A 20,295-nucleotide genomic window follows, 5' to 3' on the forward strand; every position below is an offset into this window, starting at 1 on the left:
TATATTATCTAAACTAACCATTGATGTTTTATGATAGCGCTTAAGAAGTGGTCCAGATACGCATCTTAACTTTCCTTTATGAGCGTGATTGGTTTTTCTTGTTTGGCATGCTAGTTTTGAGATCACCTTAACCTACATAGGTACCTCAATTAATCAATTGATTGCCACGTTTCCTTCAACAAAGTTAATAGGAACCTTTGTAGGGAGGGGTGCTACCTCCTAGAGGTACCTTCCCAATAAGTAACCTGATCCCCGGACCTAGACTCGGATTTTTTAAAGACATGTTTTTCCAAAAACTATGGAGTCATTTTTAGGGTTTTATTTTCCTTTTAAAATAAAATAAAATAAGTGGCAACTCCAACTTTTCCAAAAACAAAATTTTCACCAAATAAAAGCGAGTCTCGTCAATCGAGTGGGGGCGCACGTGAAAAAAGCGGGTCCACAAATGCCTCTCGTCGAATCAATGCATAGCATTCTTCCAAATCGGGAAGAGGATCTTTGTGTAGAATCTCTCCTCGAACTTGCTCAAAGTCACCATCCAATCCAGCAAGAAATATGTGCACCCGTTGTAGTTCAATGGATTTTCGGTATGCTGCAATGTCCTCAAGGTCTTTCATGACTACCTTATCCCAATGATCCAATTCGCAAAAAAATTCAGTTAACTCTCCATAATATTCAAAAAGAGATCTACCGCTTTGTTTGGCAGTGAAGGCTTTTTGATTCAAAGTGAAAACTTGTAATTCATCACTTCCATCATAGAAGGCCTTTGATAATATACTCCAAATTTCTTGAGCGGTGGGTAAGCGTAAGTAACGCTTTATAATTTCTAGACTCATGGACATTAACAACCATCTCTTCACCTTTTGATTCTCAGCATACCATTTTTCATATCCATCTTCTGACTCTTTTAGTGGATTTGTCTTACCTCGAATGTAGGAAAGTTTTTCCCGTTCAACAATATGCATCTCCACGAGTTGTGACCAAACTTCATAGTTTGATTCAGTCAAAATAATTATTGGATTAAAAATACCTTCAGATTGAAAAACAATAGTATTTTTTCACTCTTTTTTTTTTTTTTTTTTTTTGCGAAGGAGGGGCGATGGCTGGCCTTACCAACAAAATATCTAGGATTTCAATTCCATGGCTTTGATACTACCTTCTAATTGATGAATGGTAGTTTTTCATTGATTATTTCATTCGTTCATGTACAGAGTATATATAGAGGGTAATCATCATTCTAAGAATGGGAAAGAATGATACAAGGAAAGAATGATAGAAGGAAAGAACAACTAATATCTCAATATTCCTAATATCTCAACTTTCCTAATATCTAAACGTTCCTAATATCTCAATAATAACATGTTGTAAAATGAAAGAATAAGAAAAGAGAAATAAACAGAAATATTCAAAGAAATGTAGAATGTAGGAAGAAAATTAAATGAATTTTCATTAAATCTCTCTCTCTTTTATAGGAAGTCACAAAGAGATATACATCATTACGGATGATCATCCACAAGTTCTGACAATCTGATAAATTTTCATATTTTATAATAGTTTGAATTAATTTGTTTTTTAATCCAAATTTTAAACAATATGATAATAATATATTATTATTTCAATGATTATTTCAATTTTTTAAAATTAATATTTGAAGATGATATAAGTTAAAAAATTTAATAAATTGTCCATATATCATGTATTTATCATTATATTCATTCAAAGTATTCATTGTTATATTAATAAATTGTTTTTTTATCAATACTTATTTACCAAAATAAATATTAAGAATCATTATCTATTTATTTTATATTTTTCATTAAAAAAATCTCTTATTTAAAAAATATTTTTTTCACATTGTTTTCATTCCATATGACTATTCATTTCATTCATATCCACCAATTCAAATATTTAGATGTAATTAATTCATATGATGTTTGTTTTCTCCAAAGACAATTTACTTTTTATAAAAATTATCATAATCTAATTAAAATAATTTTAATATCTTCATAAAAAAAAAACATTAATTTATATAAATATCCTCTTAAAAAATTATGATAATTTAATTTTTTTATATATAAAAATTAGATAAATACAATTATGGCAAATGATTTGTTTATCCATATTAAACAATATTTATATTTATTGTTGTTTAATCATTCTTGCCCTATTTCATGTAAAATTATTTTTTTTTTAAATAATATTTTATCATGACCACAATTTATAAATTTGTAATAAAATTATATTTTTAAATGATGATTTTGAAAAATATTATATTTTTTAAAATAGATTCAAGACTATTTTTTCATAAAATATTTCTTAAAAATAAACATAGTTATGACCAAAAAAAAAAAACTCTTCATTTGGGTATGATATTTAAAGAGTCAATCTTTTCATCTTAGTAAATTGCGTCTTAAATAAATTCATCTCATTAAATATATTCATCTCATTAAATAGATTCATTTCTTTAAATTCTATTATATTTCAACGTCTCCTTTTATCTATTACTTTTACTTTTATATCCCATTAAATTTTATTATCTTATTTTTGTTTTGCTTCTACATCTCCTTTATCACTCAGGTATTTTGTTATGTTATTTTTATTTTGTGACATGATATTATTTATTTATTACTTATTTCATTATCACACTACTATCATGTTATGTTACTATTATTTTGTAACATTATATTATCTATTTATTACTTATTTCATATCAACAATACTATAATTAAGGGATATTTTATTTAAATAATATTATTTTTTTAAACAATACTTTAAAAACCTATATCTACACTTGTATTATGTCTAAAAGAATAGTCATCCTCTAATCTTATACCCAAAAACCTCCCCTAAAATTTTTTATTATTCTCTAGAATCCTTCAATAAATTCTAATGGTTTTTCACTTCATATTCCTCTTTATATAGATGGTGTCTTTTCAATATCAAACACTAAGAATTTTATAAATTTCATATTTAATGTCTTTTAATTTTAACTTTCATATTTAATACCTTTTAATTTTAACTTTCATATTTAATTTTATGTCTTTTGATTATATTCACCTATAAATAAACAAATATTCTCAACTCATAAAGCATTCGTTTTTATTTCTCTTCCTTCTCCTTTTCATTGCCAAATTTTATTTGCTCACAAAATGATACAAATTAATATTTTTCTCATCCTATTTACTCACAAAATAACATAACATGAAGGGTTTGGTGTTATTTTTGTTCAAACCCTATAGTCCCAATATTAGATACCACCTTGGCATCTGCTCCATCACTTGATGTTGGATTTATTTTTTGTATTTCTCTTCAACATTCTTTGATGTTATATATATATATATATATATATATATATCTTCAGTGTCGTTGGTATCTCCTCGCTCTCATGAAGCCTCTCTAATCTTTTATGGATCAACACTATTTTTTATAAGATTGATTAAGGGATTAAGGATGGTATTATATTCATTTTTGAAGATTATATTGAATTTGCAAATAAATATATTTCGAATTTATTTTAAAATATTTATCAATAATTATCTTTATTCTTATTTAATTATTTTACTATTGATCACAATCAAATTAATTTCAATATAAAAAAATGATATAATCTCAAAATGAAAAAAAATGTTGAAATGATATAATTTCAATATGAAAAAAAAAAAATGATGAAGGAAAGGAGAGAAGAAGTTGAGAAGATAATTATGATAAAACTAAAAAATTTAGGCGTTTAATTAATTTTAAAAATGTTTGAAAATAATTTATCAACAAATTACTCTTAAAACTCCCAAATTTAATTTAAACTATCTTATCTAATACAAGTAAAATATAATTCACAAAAGTTTTGTATGTTTAAAATAATAAATTCAACTATTCATGTCAACTTTAAAAAAAAAAAAATGCTAGATTAATTTTCAATATTTTAAGTTTCTAAAGTTATCATAATAAATTTCAAATTTATTTTAAAACATTTATAGGTAATTATTTTTATTCTTATTTAATTATTTTACTATTGATCATGATCAAATTAATATCTCTATTAATATAGAACAAATGATGAAAGGAAGGAATGAAGAAGTTAGGAAGATAATTATGATGATAGTTATTTGCATCAATTTATATATTCATATATTATTTTAATTAATTTTAAAATATAAAAAAATATTAAAATTAAAACTCTCTAATTTAATTTAAATAATCTTATTTAATACTGTTAGTCCAAGGGTTCTCCTAATCACGTTTTGATGATAACAAACCATGATTAAGTTGCTAATTGGTTTAAATTATAAAAAATTTCATGTGTTAATTTAGAAATTCATCAAAGGACCCAATAGATGCACGATCAAGACAATTGGAACTTTAATCATAGAAAACATATGTAAGATCAATGTATGAGTGCACTTAGGATTTTCATATTTTTTCATGCATCTTGAAAAACTCGATTTATGCATTAAAGTAACATTTTCATCCAAACTCGAGTTTTATCAAATGAACCTTATCAAAATTGATATATTAATTTACCAAAAGACTTTGCCTAAGTATTAGAAGCAAAGAAAACAAAAATAGATAGGTTTTCAGGCCAAAATGGTGAACTGGTCAGGGCACCAGTGAATTGGCTCAACTGGTTAAGGCACCGATCGACTAGTTGACCATTCCCGGTTGAGGTCCGATCGAGAGATGCAAAAATCTTCTCTCTCTCTCTTCCAATAACCTTTCTTTCCTGGTCAAGGGATGTGTATTCTCGGTCAAGACCTAACTGTCACCTGTCATGCATTTAATGCCCAACAGCTAGTGAACCGGTAAACCTCAAGCTCAACCAGTCAAGGCTATCTTTTTGGCATTTTGGCTTTTGATGCCAGAAACTTATAAATTGAGAGTTCTACTTCATTTATGAGAAAGAGAACACTTACATTTATTTGTTTACCTACTTGCTCTTATCTTAAAAGCTCTCATTCTTTTTTTGGTGCATTAAATCTCCATTTGCATATTCTTTAGTGCACCCTTGTGATTCTTCCTAGCATTTAAATTGTATTGAGCCCTTGTTGAGCTAGGTTCAAAGTTTCAAACTTGTTATTTGAGTGTTAGAACCTTCAAGTGAGTAGAGACTTGAAGAGAATCGTGTAAGAGCTCATTGGAGCCGAAATCCAAATGTAAAGTTGATTAGAAACTTGATTGAAACTTAAAGTATAGTGGAACCCTCACTCGGTTAAGAGCTTGAAGAGAGTGGATATAGGCAAGAAAATGTCAAATCATTATAAAATTTGAGTTTGCTTTCTCTAACCTTATCATTTTATATTTGTGATTCTTGCACTTAAATTTATTGTGTTTGAAAAAGAATTTTTTAAAACCCCAATTCACCCCTCTCTTGAGTGTTTTTCTCTATTAAGATTAGCCTTTATTTTCTCAAATATGACTAAAACATAATTCACAAAAGTTGAAGTAATGGTACATTAATTTTCAATATTTTAAGTTTGTAAAGTTATCGTCATAAATTTCTAACTAAAAGTCTAGATGATTATAACTATATATATATATATATATATATATATATAAATTAAAGGACAAACTTGTATTATTATAATATATTACGATTTTATTTTCATTATCATAGTATATTACCATTTATTATTTATTAATATAATATTATAGGATAATATATTATTATCTTTGATATATTTATTTATATATTATTTATTGATGAATATCAAATTTTTAACTAAATAAAATGGAGATAAAAATATTTTTTTAATTTACATATATTTTGATTTATATTCTTTAAATGAAATAGTGATAAACCTAAAAGTTTAGATAATTTAAAAAATATATATAGACCACTTAATTGTAAAAAAAATATATAAATTATTTAAAAAAATGTAAAAGATAATCTTATATTATTATAATATATTACAATATATTATGTATTAAATCATTAATATAATATATTTGATTTATCTATTTATAAGTATTATTTATTAATTAATATCCTATTTTAAATTTTTTATTTTATATATAATTTTAATTAATTTTAATTAATTTTAAGTTATTTATAAATTATTTAAGGTAAATAACTTACCGTTAAATTATTAATTTTTTAATAATGAATATATATAGACAACTCTTAAAATTAATTTAAATGATTTCATTAGTAAAAAATAATTCACTTATTACTTATAGAAACGTTATTTCATTTATCCAAGGGGTTTCACCCATACAACTTGTAAATTTTATTTTTCAAATAATTATTAACAATAAATAAATTTAAAATTCAAAATTCTTATTAAAAAAATCATTTATTTAAGAATGATTAAAAGATATGACACCAATAATTATTAATTGCTAGAAATTAATAACTCATATTAATTTTCAATATTAAATTATTAATATTTAAAAAATTTATCTTCAAAATTACCATAATAAATTTTAAAACACACATTCAATCCTAAATCCACGAATTCAAAATTACGCGACATAAAAATCAGTAAGTAATTAATGAAACTTAACCTAAAAAATTTCTGACATTTTCTTAAAAACCAAATATAATTGTAATATGTTATGTCATTGCGACATAATTACAAATTTCTTAATTAATTTTTTTTTAAAGTTATTAATTTTTAAATATTTTTATCTTAATTGTATAAAAATAAGAAAAAGCATGTAAAATAAAATAAAAAATAGATTTAATGCTTAATAATATTAAGATATTAATAAAAACAACAACTTAATACTTAATATCATTCAAACATTAATTAAAAACAGACCAAACACTTAACTATATTAAACTTTATATAAAATCAAGTCAAATTAAGATTTATTCATATTTCCAATAGAAAAAAACAAACACAACAAAAGTTTACATTTAAACCCCATTTAGTAACTGTTTTTTTATAAAAGGCTCTATTCTTTAGAGAGAAAAAAAATACATTTTTTATCCATAACACAAATAATAATAATAATAATAATAATAATACTTAATATCTTTAGAATTACCATAATAAATTTTAAAACACACATTCAATCCTAAATCCATGAATTCAAAATTATGCGACATAAAAATTAGTAAGTAATTAATGAAACTTAACCTAAAAAATTTCTAACATTTTCATAAAAACCAAATATAATTGTAATATGTTATGTCATTGCGACATAATTACAAATTTCTTAATTAATTTTTTTTAAGTTATTAATTTTTAAATATTTTTATCTTAATTGTATAAAAATAAGAAAAAGCATGTAAATAAAATAAAAATATATATTTAGTGCTTAATAATATTAAGATATTAATAAAAACAACTTAATACTTAATATCATTCAAACATTAATTAAAAACAGACCAAACACTTAACTATAGTAAACTTTATATAAAATCAAGTCAAATTAAGATTTATTCATATTTCCAATAGAAAAAAACAAACACAACAAAAGTTTACATTTAAACCCCATTTAGTAACTGTTTTTTTTATAAAAGGCTCTATTCTTTAGAGAGAAAAAAATACATTTTTCATTCATAACACAAATAATAATAATAACAATAATAATAATAATAATAATAATAATAATTATAATTAAAATTAAATCTTGAAAACACGAAATATGATGTTTTTGAACATCTTTTAAGTGCTTTCACTTGTTTTTTGAGAAATGTTTCAAAAAATTATTATCCAAATATGGAGAATTAAAAATAAAGTACTACATATATAAGTTATTTTTAAAACATATTTTAAAACATAAAAATTATGTTAAAAACATTTGAAATTCCTAAACAGACTTTTTGTTTTACAAAATATAAAAAAGCAACCTTTCAAAACTTGTTCCTAAAAAACTGTTTTTCAGAACCATTTTCGAAAGCACTTTCCAAACATAGCCCTAACTTTCATTCCTAAATAAATTAAACACTAAAATAACAATTAAAATGGTATTCTAATTTTAATTGTATCATTTCCCATCATTAGATCAAAATTTGCTCCATTCTTTAAGCACATAGAGCCTAAATTAAGCATACACGGGAAAACTGGATCCTAAACTTGATGCCCTGGACAAACCTGTTAGGAAGCATAACATTCACTAGGAAACTCTACAATTAACTCTTCTCCATATCACAGAAAGTAAGATGGAGAGGAGTAAAAGGACTTGGAAGACATCAAGAATAAATAAGCCCTCTTGGCATGGGAAAACATCAAGCTAACTACTTTCAAACCATGATTTGAAACAGATGGAAAGGACTGTGGAAATAACAATCAAACTCTGTGATACTACTTGCAGCAAAGATTCCACCAATGTGCTGCAGCCCTTCAAAACTGGAAGATCTACATTTTTATCCAGCACCATATTACAGGATCAGAGCAACATAACATGCAAAATTCTGTACATCCTGTTGAGCACCCCCTCCAGTTCATCTCCAGATGTGTGATGAGAGTAAGAAAATATCTGGTTTGCTGGACCTTAAACCAAACTAGATACCATAGTGCAATGTTAACCTATTTAAGAATTTGGAATACAATGAAGCAAAAACAAACAGTGGTAAGAAATTCTGCTTGACACAATCAGTTCTGCTAAAAAAATGCATGTGAAAGATTAGACACTTCTTGGATACCAAGTGATCACTTTGAAAAAATCTGTCTATGGTAACTAACCACAAACTGAAAGCAATCTAAGACAATTCCACAAAGTTTTGGAAGTAAGATATCACCGTCTCATTAACGACTTGTATGATCAATATACTGAGAAAATTCATGCCTTTGAAGATTTAGCAATAGAATTATAATCCACTGCAAAAGTTCATCAAGCTTTCAAAAATAAACTAGGAACAAGAAAGATTAATTATCACATGGTTGGTACCATTTTTGGAAATTAATCAAGTCTGTCTGAGGACGGAAAGAGAAAATGAATCACATTTTTGTAATGCAGCTAATGCCAACAATTAAAATGTTCTAAGCGCACTATACAACAATGCTCCTTTCTTTTGCTATTTTTGAGTACTAAATAATGTAATATATGCCTTTTCCTATTTAAATGGATCCAAGGAATTTTATGCACAATAAAACAGCTATAATCTGCTAGTAGCCGATAAGTAAAGGTACCAGTTAGCATGCATGTTTCTTGCCATAGACTAATACTAAGACCGGTATCACTACTTTAAAATCATGCAGCTATCTAGAATGCAGAATATAGATATATAAACCTGATTTACTTAATTTACACTAATGCAAGCAAAGCAATCTTACCTTTCATCGACCACGAGTAAGAAGGCCAGCAAGAGAACCAGCTACTCCTCGTCGTCTCCCCTATATCATTAAAAAAGGAAGCAATCTCAGGCTCATCTCTGTTCAAGTTTAGTTAAAACGATTTTCTTTCTTACCTTCTCATTGTTGAATAAATCTTCTGCAATTGCTTCCATTTGCTTCCGCTTTTTTTCTTCTTTCACAGATTGCATTACTTCATCACTCCCATTGTCAGATTCTCTGCCACCAAAGAAAAGTGAACATCAATGAAAATGACATACACCTTATATTTCCAGAACACTCTTCCAGTCAAAATAGGAGTTGAAATAGTGATCGTACTTGTATGGGTACTTTGCAAATGGAATAAGATTGTTGAAGCTATTCCCAGATTGAGTCTTTGCCTACAAATTGACTTACAGTCAGAAACATAGCAAAATATCTAACACTTTCTGAACTAAAATACTTGGTGTACCCAAAATAAAATAACAAGCTGCAGAATTCACAAGTAGTCTTAAATGAGCCATTTGAAGTAATTGGGTGTAGGACTCCAATAAAGCAAAATCATCTTGCAAAAATATGCCAACATAAAGATATGAATTAATAAAAGAGTGAAATGACAGGCAATGGACTGAATAGAGTTTGCCGCAATTCCAGGCAGTTCCTGACCATCTCATCTCAAATTCATCCCAGGATTGGCCATTCCAGGTTAAGTGCTTAAATTCATTCAGAAGGAAACTAAAAGCTATAAGCAGCACTTGACCCAAACAAAAAAAATTCCTATAACAAACCAAAATAAGACCAAAGGAAACAAAGAAAAAAGGGGCAGAATGCATGCTTTTAAATTTTTCCACCAAAAACTATAGTCTAACTCTATTCTTCATCATATGGAATAAAAAAATACCAGTGGAGGTTATTTACCTTTCTGAAGCATTTGAAATTTACAATTCTATTTTTTGTTGAAGAAAATGATGTCAGCAAGTTAATATCTCTCACAATTAAATCTTGACTGTATAAAACATCTGGATTTCCACTTTCAGATTCATCAACTTTGTCTCGTCTTGTTGTTACACCATCATTCCTTTGTCTAAAATGTGTCATGTGGCCAGTCTCTGATGCATTAGCAGCCTGACCAATAGATATCTCCCCTTTGCTATCATATTTGATGTCTTCTGCAGTGCGCACAGCAGCATTGGTATGAATTGATGTGGCTGTTTCAACCTCTGCATCAGAATCAGCCACTACAGATATCTCCCCTTTGCTATCATATTTAATGGTTTCTGTAGTGCAGGCAGCAGCATTGGCATGAATTAATGTGGCTGTTTCAACCTCTGCATCAGAATCAGCTACTACAGATATCTCCCCTTTGCTATCATACTTAAAGACTTCTTTAGTGTGGGCAGCAGAATTGGCATGACTTGATGTGGCTGTTTCGACTTCTGCATCAGAATCAGCTACTACAGTCTCATCTGTGGAGCATGAAGATGAGACAAGTACTGCACAAGAAAATCTATTCAGATAGAATACTTTGACAAACATTAAGATATATATGTCATGATTATAAGGAATGCATTACAATCTTTCATGCAATTATGTAGTCTAGAAAAAGCTACAAACCAGGATAATGTCATTTGATTATGCAAATGGTAAATAAAATGCTAAGTACTACCAAAAGACATCTACTCCTCTAGGTACTTTGATACAGATAAATATAATGAATGACATCATTATAAGAAATACTCAAAAGAACGAAGTAGTGGAGCTACTCCGCACCCCCAAGTCCTTCTTAAGCTTGCCCCTTAAATGATGCATTACTTCCTATTAAGCTAAGTTTTAGGCTTTAATTGAGTGTTCTTTCCACATGTTAATTTTCATTGCTTAAAAAAATGTTGAATAAAGCCCCACTTTTTCATTCCATTCTCACTTAAATAAAATTTCCCAAGTCATCTCATATTATGTTTTTTAAGGGGGAAAAAATTCTCACAATAAAAAAAATAAAAAAACAAAAAAAAAAACAGAAATATGGCACGGCATATCAACTTCAGAACCAGAAGTTCCATTTTGCCCAAATTTTCAGAATTTCATTATGAGTTCTCTGTCCCTTTTTTTAAGGGGGAAAAAAGTGAAAAGTGAACTTTCTTATGATTGTATTTTTTTCCCCTCTTCTTTGGCATTTTTATATGGTAAAACTGTTCTAAACTTCACTCTGAAATTCCTTAACAAAATTATTGAATTTCTTAAATTAATATGCAATCACATGAAGATTGATTAGAGAATGATAGTGGTTGTATATGTTGAGAAAAAGGTATAGAGTACCGTGGGAAAACGAGAATTATGGTTGTAAATTAATGGCTTGTATTTTGCTGTGTATGGTAATTATGCTAGTTTAGGAGAGTTTGTTTGTAACAGCCAGAATTCCTAGAATTAGGTTAATTTAGTTAGTTTCCTATTTTGTTAGAGTATCCCATAAATCATGGGATTTGATATAGCCTAGTAATTAGTTTCCTTTTCTATACCTAAGATTTTTTTGTATAAAGCTAATGTAGTTTTCTGAGAAGGAAGGAGAATAAAATTATTTCACAATTCTGCTCTCTCAATTTACGTCATGGTATCAGAGCTGAATTAGGATCCTTGGAATTTATTTTGTTTCAGCCTTCATTGCTGAATACAGTGCCCAATTTTTCTTCTATTTTTGAAACTCAAAACCGAGCATTTGTTTTCTCTCCTGGAATTTTCATTTTCTTCTTGGCCTTCATTGCCATTCATTTGCCTTTTTTTTGCCTTCATTGTCAATCTGATCTCTTGGCCTTCAACGTTGTCTATTGTTGACCCACGTGCTTTGCCTGAATCACCTAGAAATTGCCGTTTTTTTAGTAAAAAATGCTAGAGATTGCAGAAACAACCACTACAGTCCAATCAGAGGAGATTATTCGACCCCAACATTCCGGAGAATTGCAGAATATCCAGGCTGCATATAGGCTGATGGAAAAAATTATCTGAAATGGTCCCAACTTGTTCGCACCGTGTTGAAAGGGAAAGGGAAGATCAGCCATCTCATGGGTACAGGGCCGAAACTAGGAGATCCTCATTTTGAAGCATGGGATGAAGAAGACTCCATGATTATGACATGGTTGTGGAATTCTATGATTTCTGAAATCAGTGACACATGCATGTTCCTAGCTACTGCCAAGGACATTTGGGATGCAATCCAACAGACATACTCTAAGGCGAGAGATGCGGCCCAAGTATACGAGGTAAAGGTAAAAACTGTTGCTGCTAAACAAGGAGATAAAACTATTGCTGAGTATGCTAATCAATTGAAATCTTTATGGCAAGAACTTGATCATTATAGGGTGATAAAGACCAAGTGTCCCGAAGATGCTGCTATTCTCAAGGATTTCATAGAACAAGATCGAGTCTATGATTTTCTTGTTGGACTCAATCCAGAATTTGACCAAGTGCGAATCCAGATTCTTGGCAAGCAAGAAGTTTCGTGCTTTAATGAGGTGGTGGCATTAATTCGAGGAGAGGAAAGCAGAACATGCCTGATGCTTAATCCACAGAACACAGACAGCTCGGCTATGGTGGCTGGTAGTGGTAACAATTCAGCCACAAATATGGAAAGAGTACTAGTTTCTGGCAATGGAAGATCTAGTCAACCAAAGACTCAAAATCGTGACTACAAGGACAACTTATGGTGCACTTATTGTAAGAAGGCATGCCATACGCATGAGCGGTGCTGGAAACTACATGGAAAACCACCAAGTCGAGAGTGGGGACAGAAGGGAGAACAACCAAGTAATAATGGTCAGGCCCATGTTACAACAGTACAACAGAATGGAGCAACACCGCAAGAGATAGGCAGTCTTAATCAAGAAGAAGTTGAGAGGGTGAGGTCTCTTATTTGCAACCTTGACAAACCAGCAGGTGTTCATTGGCGTATTCAGGTAAGTTTCCATTCTCTATTGGATTAAATGTCTCGAATATAACCTTTGCCAACTCCTGGGTCATTGACTCAGGTGCTACCGACCATATGACTCATTCACCAAACATTTTTTCCACATATTTCCCATGTTCAAGCAGTAGAAAAATAGCCACAGCCGATGGCTCCTTGACCACTGTAGCAGGTATAGGAGATGTCAAAATAAGCCCATCACTGATGTTAAAATATGTTCTTCATGTCCCTAGGTTAACCACGAACCTCATTTCTATCCAAAAACTCACTCAAGATTTACATTGCAATGTGGTTTTTTATCATAGTCATTGTGTATTTCAGGACGAGGATTCAGGGAGGATGATTGGACATGCTAGAGAACGGGATGGACTCTACTATCTCAAAGCATCAAGTCAATCAAACATTACCAAAGGCAAATCATCTCATTCTTTTGTCTCAGAAGTTTTTTCATTCAATAAAGAAAAAGTTTGGCTTCATCATCGCCGACTTGGACATCCATCATTTAGGGTTATTAAAATTCTGTTTCCTTCTTTATTTAAAGGTCTAGACGTCGAACATTTTCATTGTGAAGTGTGTGAACTTGCTAAACACAAACGTGTGTCTTTTCCAGTTAGCAATAAAAGAAGTTCTATTCCTTTTTATCTCATACACAGTGACATTTGGGGTCCTTCTCCTATTCCTAACATTACTGGGGCTAAATGGTTTGTTTCATTCATTAATGATCGTACTCGAGTCACTTGGATTTTTTTGCTCAAATATAAATTTGATGTCAGTACTGTCCTTCCAAATTTTTGTTTAATGATTAAGACTCAATTTGGAGTCAATATCAAAAGATTTAGGTCGGATAATGCTAAGGATTATTTTAATCAAGTCCTAACTCCATGCTTTCAGAGGGAAGAAATAATTCATGAGTCATCCTGTGTTAACACTCCACAGCAAAACGGAGTGGCAGAAAGAAAAAACGGTCACCTTCTTGACTCAACCCAATCCTTCATGTTTCAAAAAAATGTGCCTAAATCCTTTTGGGGAGAAGCAGTTCTTACAGCTGCTCATCTCATAAATAGATTGCCTTCTAGGATCTTGGGATTCAAAAGTCCAATGGACATACTTTCAACATTCTATCCAAACCTACACACTACAAACAATCTTGTTCCTAGGATATTTGGGTGTGTAGCATTTGTCCATGTTCATAATCAAAATAGGGGGAAGTTAGATCCACAGGCATTAAAATGTGTTTTTGTGGGTTATTCTTCAACTCAGAAAGGGTATAAGTGTCACCATCCTTCATAAAAAAGATTTTATGTCTCGGTAGATGTTACTTTCCATGAACAAGAATCTTATTTCACTATTCCTTATCTTCAGGGGGAGAATTCGGTAATGGAAGATAAGGATAGGGGGGATTTTTTATTCCTTGATCTGCCATCACTTCCGTTGTCAAAACAATCCCGTCCCACTGATCCTTTGATTGAAACCTTACCTAAATTGCCTGATCAGCCTGAACCTGTGCCTGAAAATCCAAAATCTGCCCCTGAGAATGTGAGATTTGACAAAGTGTTTTCGAGGAAGAAGACAGTTGTCCCTGAATCTGTGCAAGTCCAAGACTTCAACCCAAATTCTGAGAATGAGGTAACAATTTCTAATCCTTCATTGCAATCTGAATCTTGTGTGAACAATGATGACCAGGACCTCCCTATTGCTGTTAGGAAAGGGATTAGAGAATGCACAAATCGACCTCTATACCCTCTTACACACTTCCTATCCTTTAAAAAAATTTCACCATCTCATAGAGCCTTCCTTGTTAGCCTAAACACTATTTCTATCCCTACCACCGTATCCGAGGCTTTGACCGATGAAAAATGGAAACAAGCTATGAATGTGGAGATGGAGGCATTAGAAAAAAACAAAACTTGGGAGTTGGTAAAATTGCCGACAAGAAAGAAACCCGTGGGGTGTAAATGGGTTTATATTGTGAAATACAGAGCAGATGGATCAATAGAAAGATACAAGGCTAGATTGGTTGCCAAGGGTTATACTCAAACCTATGGGATTGATTACCAAGAAACTTTTGCTCCGGTCGCAAAGATGAACACTGTTAGAGTCTTGTTGTCATTAGCAGCTAATTACAATTGGTATTTGCAGCAATTTGATGTCAAGAATGCTTTTTTGCATGGAGAACTAGAGGAAGAAATTTATATGGAGGTCCCGCCAGGTTATGACAATAATTTAGCTGCTCATACTGTATGTAAATTAAAAAAGGCCTTGTACGGACTTAAGCAATCACCACGAACATGGTTTGGAAGATTCGCAAGAGTGATGATAACCATGGGATATAGGCAAAGTCAAGGAGATCATACGTTGTTCATTAAACACTCATCTTCGGGGAGACTCACAGCTCTTTTGGTGTATGTCGATGACATAATAGTGACAGGAAACGATGACAAGGAGAGACAGGTTCTAAATCAATGTTTGGCTAAGGAATTTGAGATCAAGGCATTAGGGAGGTTGAAATATTTTCTTGGTATTGAGGTGTCTCACTCTAAGCAAGGCATTTTTATCTCCCAACAGAAGTATGTTACAGATCTTCTTAAAGAAATTGGCAAGACCGCATGCAAACCAGCAAGTACTCCAATAGATCCGAATCTTAGACTCGGAGAGGCAGAAAATGATGCTACAATAGATAAAGAAATGTATCAACGCTTGGTGGGAAGGCTCATTTATCTATCTCATACACGACCAGATATAGCATATGCAGTGAGTATGATTAGTCAATTCATGCATAGTCCAAAGGAAGCTCATCTGCAAGTAGCTTATCGAGTGTTACAATATCTCAAAGGGACACCAGGTAAAGGTATTATGTTCAAAAGGAATGGAGGATTAGTACTTGAGGCATACACAGATGCTGACTATGCTGGCTCAATTATTGACAGAAGGTCAACTTCTGAATATTGCACCTTTCTTGGTGGAAATCTCGTGACATGGAGGAGTAAGAAACAGAATGTGGTAGCGCGGTCTAGTGCGGAGGCAGAATTCCGAGCAATGGCTCAGGGTGTGTGTGTACTACTATGGTTGAAGATCGTTTTAGAAGACTTAAAGATTAAATGGGATGGCCCAATGAGACTATTGTGATAATAAATCTGCAATCAGCATAGCTCACAACCCGGTACAGCATGATCGAACAAAGCACATTGAAATTGACAGACACTTCATCAAAGAGAAGTTGGATAGTGGATTGATATGTACACCTTATGTGTCTACACATGGTCAACTTGCCGATATACTTACCAAAGGGCTAAGTAGTTCAGCGTTTCAAAGCTTTGTATCCAAGCTGGGAATGGTGAATACCTATTCACCAGCATGGGGGGGAGTGTGGGAAAACGTGAATTATGGTTGTAAATTAATGGCTTGTATTTTGCTGTGTATGGTAATTATGCTAGTTTAGGAGAGTTTGTTTGTAACAGCCAGAATTCCTAGAATTAGGTTAATTTAGTTAGTTTCCTATTTTGTTAGAGTATCCCATAAATCATGGGATTTGATATAGCCTAGTAATTAGTTTCCTTTTCTATAGCTAAGGTTTTTTTGTATAAAGCTAATGTAGTTTTCTTAGAAGGAAGGAGAATAAAATTATTCCACAATTCTGCTCTCTCAATTTACGTCAAGTAACATCCATCACAAGATTATTCAAATATAAAATCTTGTTGAGCACAATGGTAAATGTAATGAATAAGAGTCCTATAAGTCAAATATGATTTTTTTTAGAGTTATTTGTTTTTCAACTCATTCATTTTTTATAATACAATTTTGTCTTAAAAGAAAATGTGAATTTTTTTTTTCACTTTTTCTCGTTTCTCTTTTCAACATTCACTTTGTTCAGAGTACTTAAATCTAATTTCTCACACTAAATAAAACCAACTTCATTTATGAAATTTTTGAATAACTCTTGTTTTAAAAACTAATTAAACTACCTTAATTTTGTGTTGTTTGAATGAGAAGTAAATTTATCATACATTAGAAAAGTTATCATCAAGAAAAAACTGAATATGATTGAAATAGATTTTATTTTTATCCTTCTTTCTTTCTTTCTTTCTTTTCTTTTCTTTTCTTTTTTTTTTTTTTTTGGTGGGGGAGGGGGGGTGGATTGGGTGATCACTCAAAAAAATTTAGGCCTAAAATGTTCTTTGAATTGCTACTAAAAAAATGCAAGCAACAACATATAAAATCACTTAATTTGGATAAGAAATTAATCTAAAATAAATTCACTACATTCCAAAACCAAAACTGAAATTTTACTGCATATAAACCACTATTTGGCCTCATATAATTCATCAATTCTTAGCAAAACTAAATTTCATTATTTTTTATAATATGTTATTCAAAAATAAAAATAAATGTGGAAATCCGGTATAATTTAAATGGTGATTTGTAGGATATTGAGGAAAAGATTGAGGCCCCAATTGTGGGTAATTTGTGTGATTTTAATTTTTCCATATTTGTATTTTTTTTCCTGTTTTGTTTGCTCTCTATGTATATGTTAAATAGGGATCTGTTTATGTAAAAAATACAATTTTGAATGAATATTAGAAAGATTCTTAGTTTTTGCATGGTATCAGAGCGGTGTTTGCTCTAAAACCCTAATTAGTCCATGGTTGCCCAAACAGGAAACAACCACGAGTCTAGTTAGTCGGCAACCCATGAGATACACTCCTCAATGGGCCCCGTCGATGCATTCGACAATTCCCCACTCCATCTTATCATTGAAAAATTGAACGATAAGAATTATAGAGAGTGGGCGCAAGCAATCAAGCTCGTTATTGACGGAAAGGGAAAGTTAGGGCTTCTTACCAGTGAGACTTGATGACCACCTCCAACCGATGCAGCAACATCCCAAAAATGGCGGTCCGAAAACTCCTTTATCACCTCATGCTTGATTAACTCCATGAAGTTAGCCATTGGCAAGACTTACATGTTCCTCCCGACGACAAAGAATGTGTGGGATGCGATACGGGAAACGTATTCCGATGTCGAGAATGCTTCCCAAATCTTTGAAATCAAGATGCGGCTTTGGCAGATGAAGCAAGGAGATCGAGAAGTCACGGAATACTACACCGAGATGTCGGGTTTGTGGCAAGATCTCGATCTCAACTGCAAAGAGGAGTGGGAGTGCACGGGTGACAATGTGTGCTTCAAGAAGAAGATGGAGAATGAGAAGGTCTTCGAGTTCCTAGCGAGGCTGAACCGTGAGCTTGACAACGTCAGGAGCAGGGTTCTCAGTTGTCGATCGTTGCCCTCCATCCGAGAAGTCTTCTCTGAGGTGCGACGAGAGGAAAGCAGAAGGAGAGTGATGTTGGATCTCTCATTTGGGCCTGAGGCTTCAACCCTTTTAACCCGTGGGCCTCATGGGCCTCATGCTGCTGCTGGACGTGGGCCTCATGCTAGATCTAGTGGGTCTCATGCTGCTGGATCTAGTGGGCCAAGCCCAAGACAGTCCAAGAGGACTTATTGTGAGCATTGTAAGAAGTTAGGTCACACTAAAGACACTTGCTGGACTTTACATGGCAAGCTCGCAGATTAGAAGCCTAGACAGCCCAATAAAGCCCATAGTCATCAGGCCTCCACCGAAACCCAAGCAGACAAAACACCCACAGAAATTTGTCAGTCAACTTCTAGTGTGGGGTTTAATTCCGACCAGCTTGCGAGATTATATGAGCTTTTTTCTAATTTCCAAGCCCCTGGTCAATCTTCTAACACTTTGTCATCTGGTTCTTGGGCCCAAAAAGGTACCTTTTTGACAGCACTTAGCACCATGTCTCATATTACTCCCTGGATTATTGACTCTAATGCATCTGATCATATGACTGATGCTCATCATTTATTTTCTACATACTCTCCTTGTGCCGATAATTTAAAAGTAAAAATTACATATGGTACTTTATCCCCAGTTGTTGGCAAAGGGAGTATTCATATTTTTGAGTCTATTACTCTCAACCCTGTCCTACATGTACCTAATTTATCTTGCAATTTGCCGTTTATTAGCCAGTTAAGCAAAAAGTCTAATTGCTCAGCTAAATTCCTATCATCTCATTGTGTTTTTCAAGACCTATCATCGGGGAAGACGATTGGCAGTCTAAGGAACGTGAGGGTCTATATTACTTCGACGAAACTGATGTGCGTGGACAGTGTCCTCCTACTGTTTGTAATTCTGCATCTCATCTTAAGGACAGTGAACTTTTGTTATGGCACAAAAAGATGAGTCATCCTAGTTTTCAGTACTTAAAACATTTATTTCCTTCACTATGTTCAAATAAAACTTCATTGGATTTTCAGTGTGATGTGAACTTGCCAAACATCATCGGGCGTCTTTTCCTAAATCTAAGTATAAACCATCCATACCATTTACTCTAATTCATAGTGATCTATGGGGACCCTCACATACCCCTAATAGGATCCATAAAAAATGATTTATTACTTTTATTGATGATCATACTCGCCTGTGTTGGATATATTTGTTGACTGATAAAACTAAGGTTCGATTAGTCTTCATGAACTTTCACTCTATGATACAAACCCAGTTTCACACCAATATTCAAATTCTTCGTACTGATAATGGTATTGAGTACTTCAATCACTCCTTGAGCACTTATCTACAAGAAAATGGTATTATACATCAAAGTTCTTGCGTTGACACCCCTCAGCAAAACAGGATTGCAGAACGGAAAAATAGACATATTCTTGAAGTTGCTCGTGCTTTGTTGTTTACATCTCACATGCCCTCACAATTTTGGGGTGACTCCATTTTGACAACCACATACCTTATTAACCGAAATTCCAAGAGTTTTTTTCCTCATTCTAGACTCGATGCACATCTTCCACTTTGTGTCTTTAGGTCCACTGTGTTTGTCCACACTCACGGACCTAAGCGGAACAAATTTGATCCCAGAGCGCTTAAATGTGTCTTTCTTGGCTACTCTTCCACACTAAAGGGCTACAAATGCTATGACCCAATTTCACAGAAGCTATATATTAGTCTAGATGTCACATTTTTTTAGCATACTCCCTACTACTCGCTTCAGGGGGAGTCCATGAGTGAAACTAGACCACCATTAACCTTTTACTATCTCGATGTTGCTGTGT

At 31.9% G+C, this 20,295-nt stretch overlaps 1 protein-coding gene across 3 annotated transcripts in view; it reads right to left on the reverse strand.

Annotated features, from left to right (window-relative positions):
* Positions 1 to 7,895: 7,895 nt before the first annotated feature.
* LOC100853048 (nibrin homolog) overlaps positions 7,896 to 20,295 on the reverse strand; it is a 79,546-nt gene continuing 67,146 nt past the window's right edge. For 2 of the 3 annotated variants that reach the window (XM_003631796.4, XM_019219569.1), the window contains 5 exons: positions 10,134 to 10,708; positions 9,555 to 9,616; positions 9,353 to 9,455; positions 9,219 to 9,278; positions 7,896 to 8,471 (listed from right to left, as the gene is read on the reverse strand). In XM_003631796.4, coding sequence (XP_003631844.1) covers positions 9,222 to 9,278; positions 9,353 to 9,455; positions 9,555 to 9,616; positions 10,134 to 10,708 — 797 coding nt within the window. In that variant the 3' untranslated portion in view covers positions 7,896 to 8,471; positions 9,219 to 9,221. The remainder of the gene's footprint in view (positions 8,472 to 9,218; positions 9,279 to 9,352; positions 9,456 to 9,554; positions 9,617 to 10,133; positions 10,709 to 20,295) is intronic. The other variant, XM_010650562.2, reaches the window with a different exon arrangement.

This window comes from Vitis vinifera, chromosome 4 (assembly GCF_030704535.1).
Source record: "Vitis vinifera cultivar Pinot Noir 40024 chromosome 4, ASM3070453v1".
Taxonomy (NCBI): Eukaryota; Viridiplantae; Streptophyta; class Magnoliopsida; order Vitales; family Vitaceae; genus Vitis; species Vitis vinifera.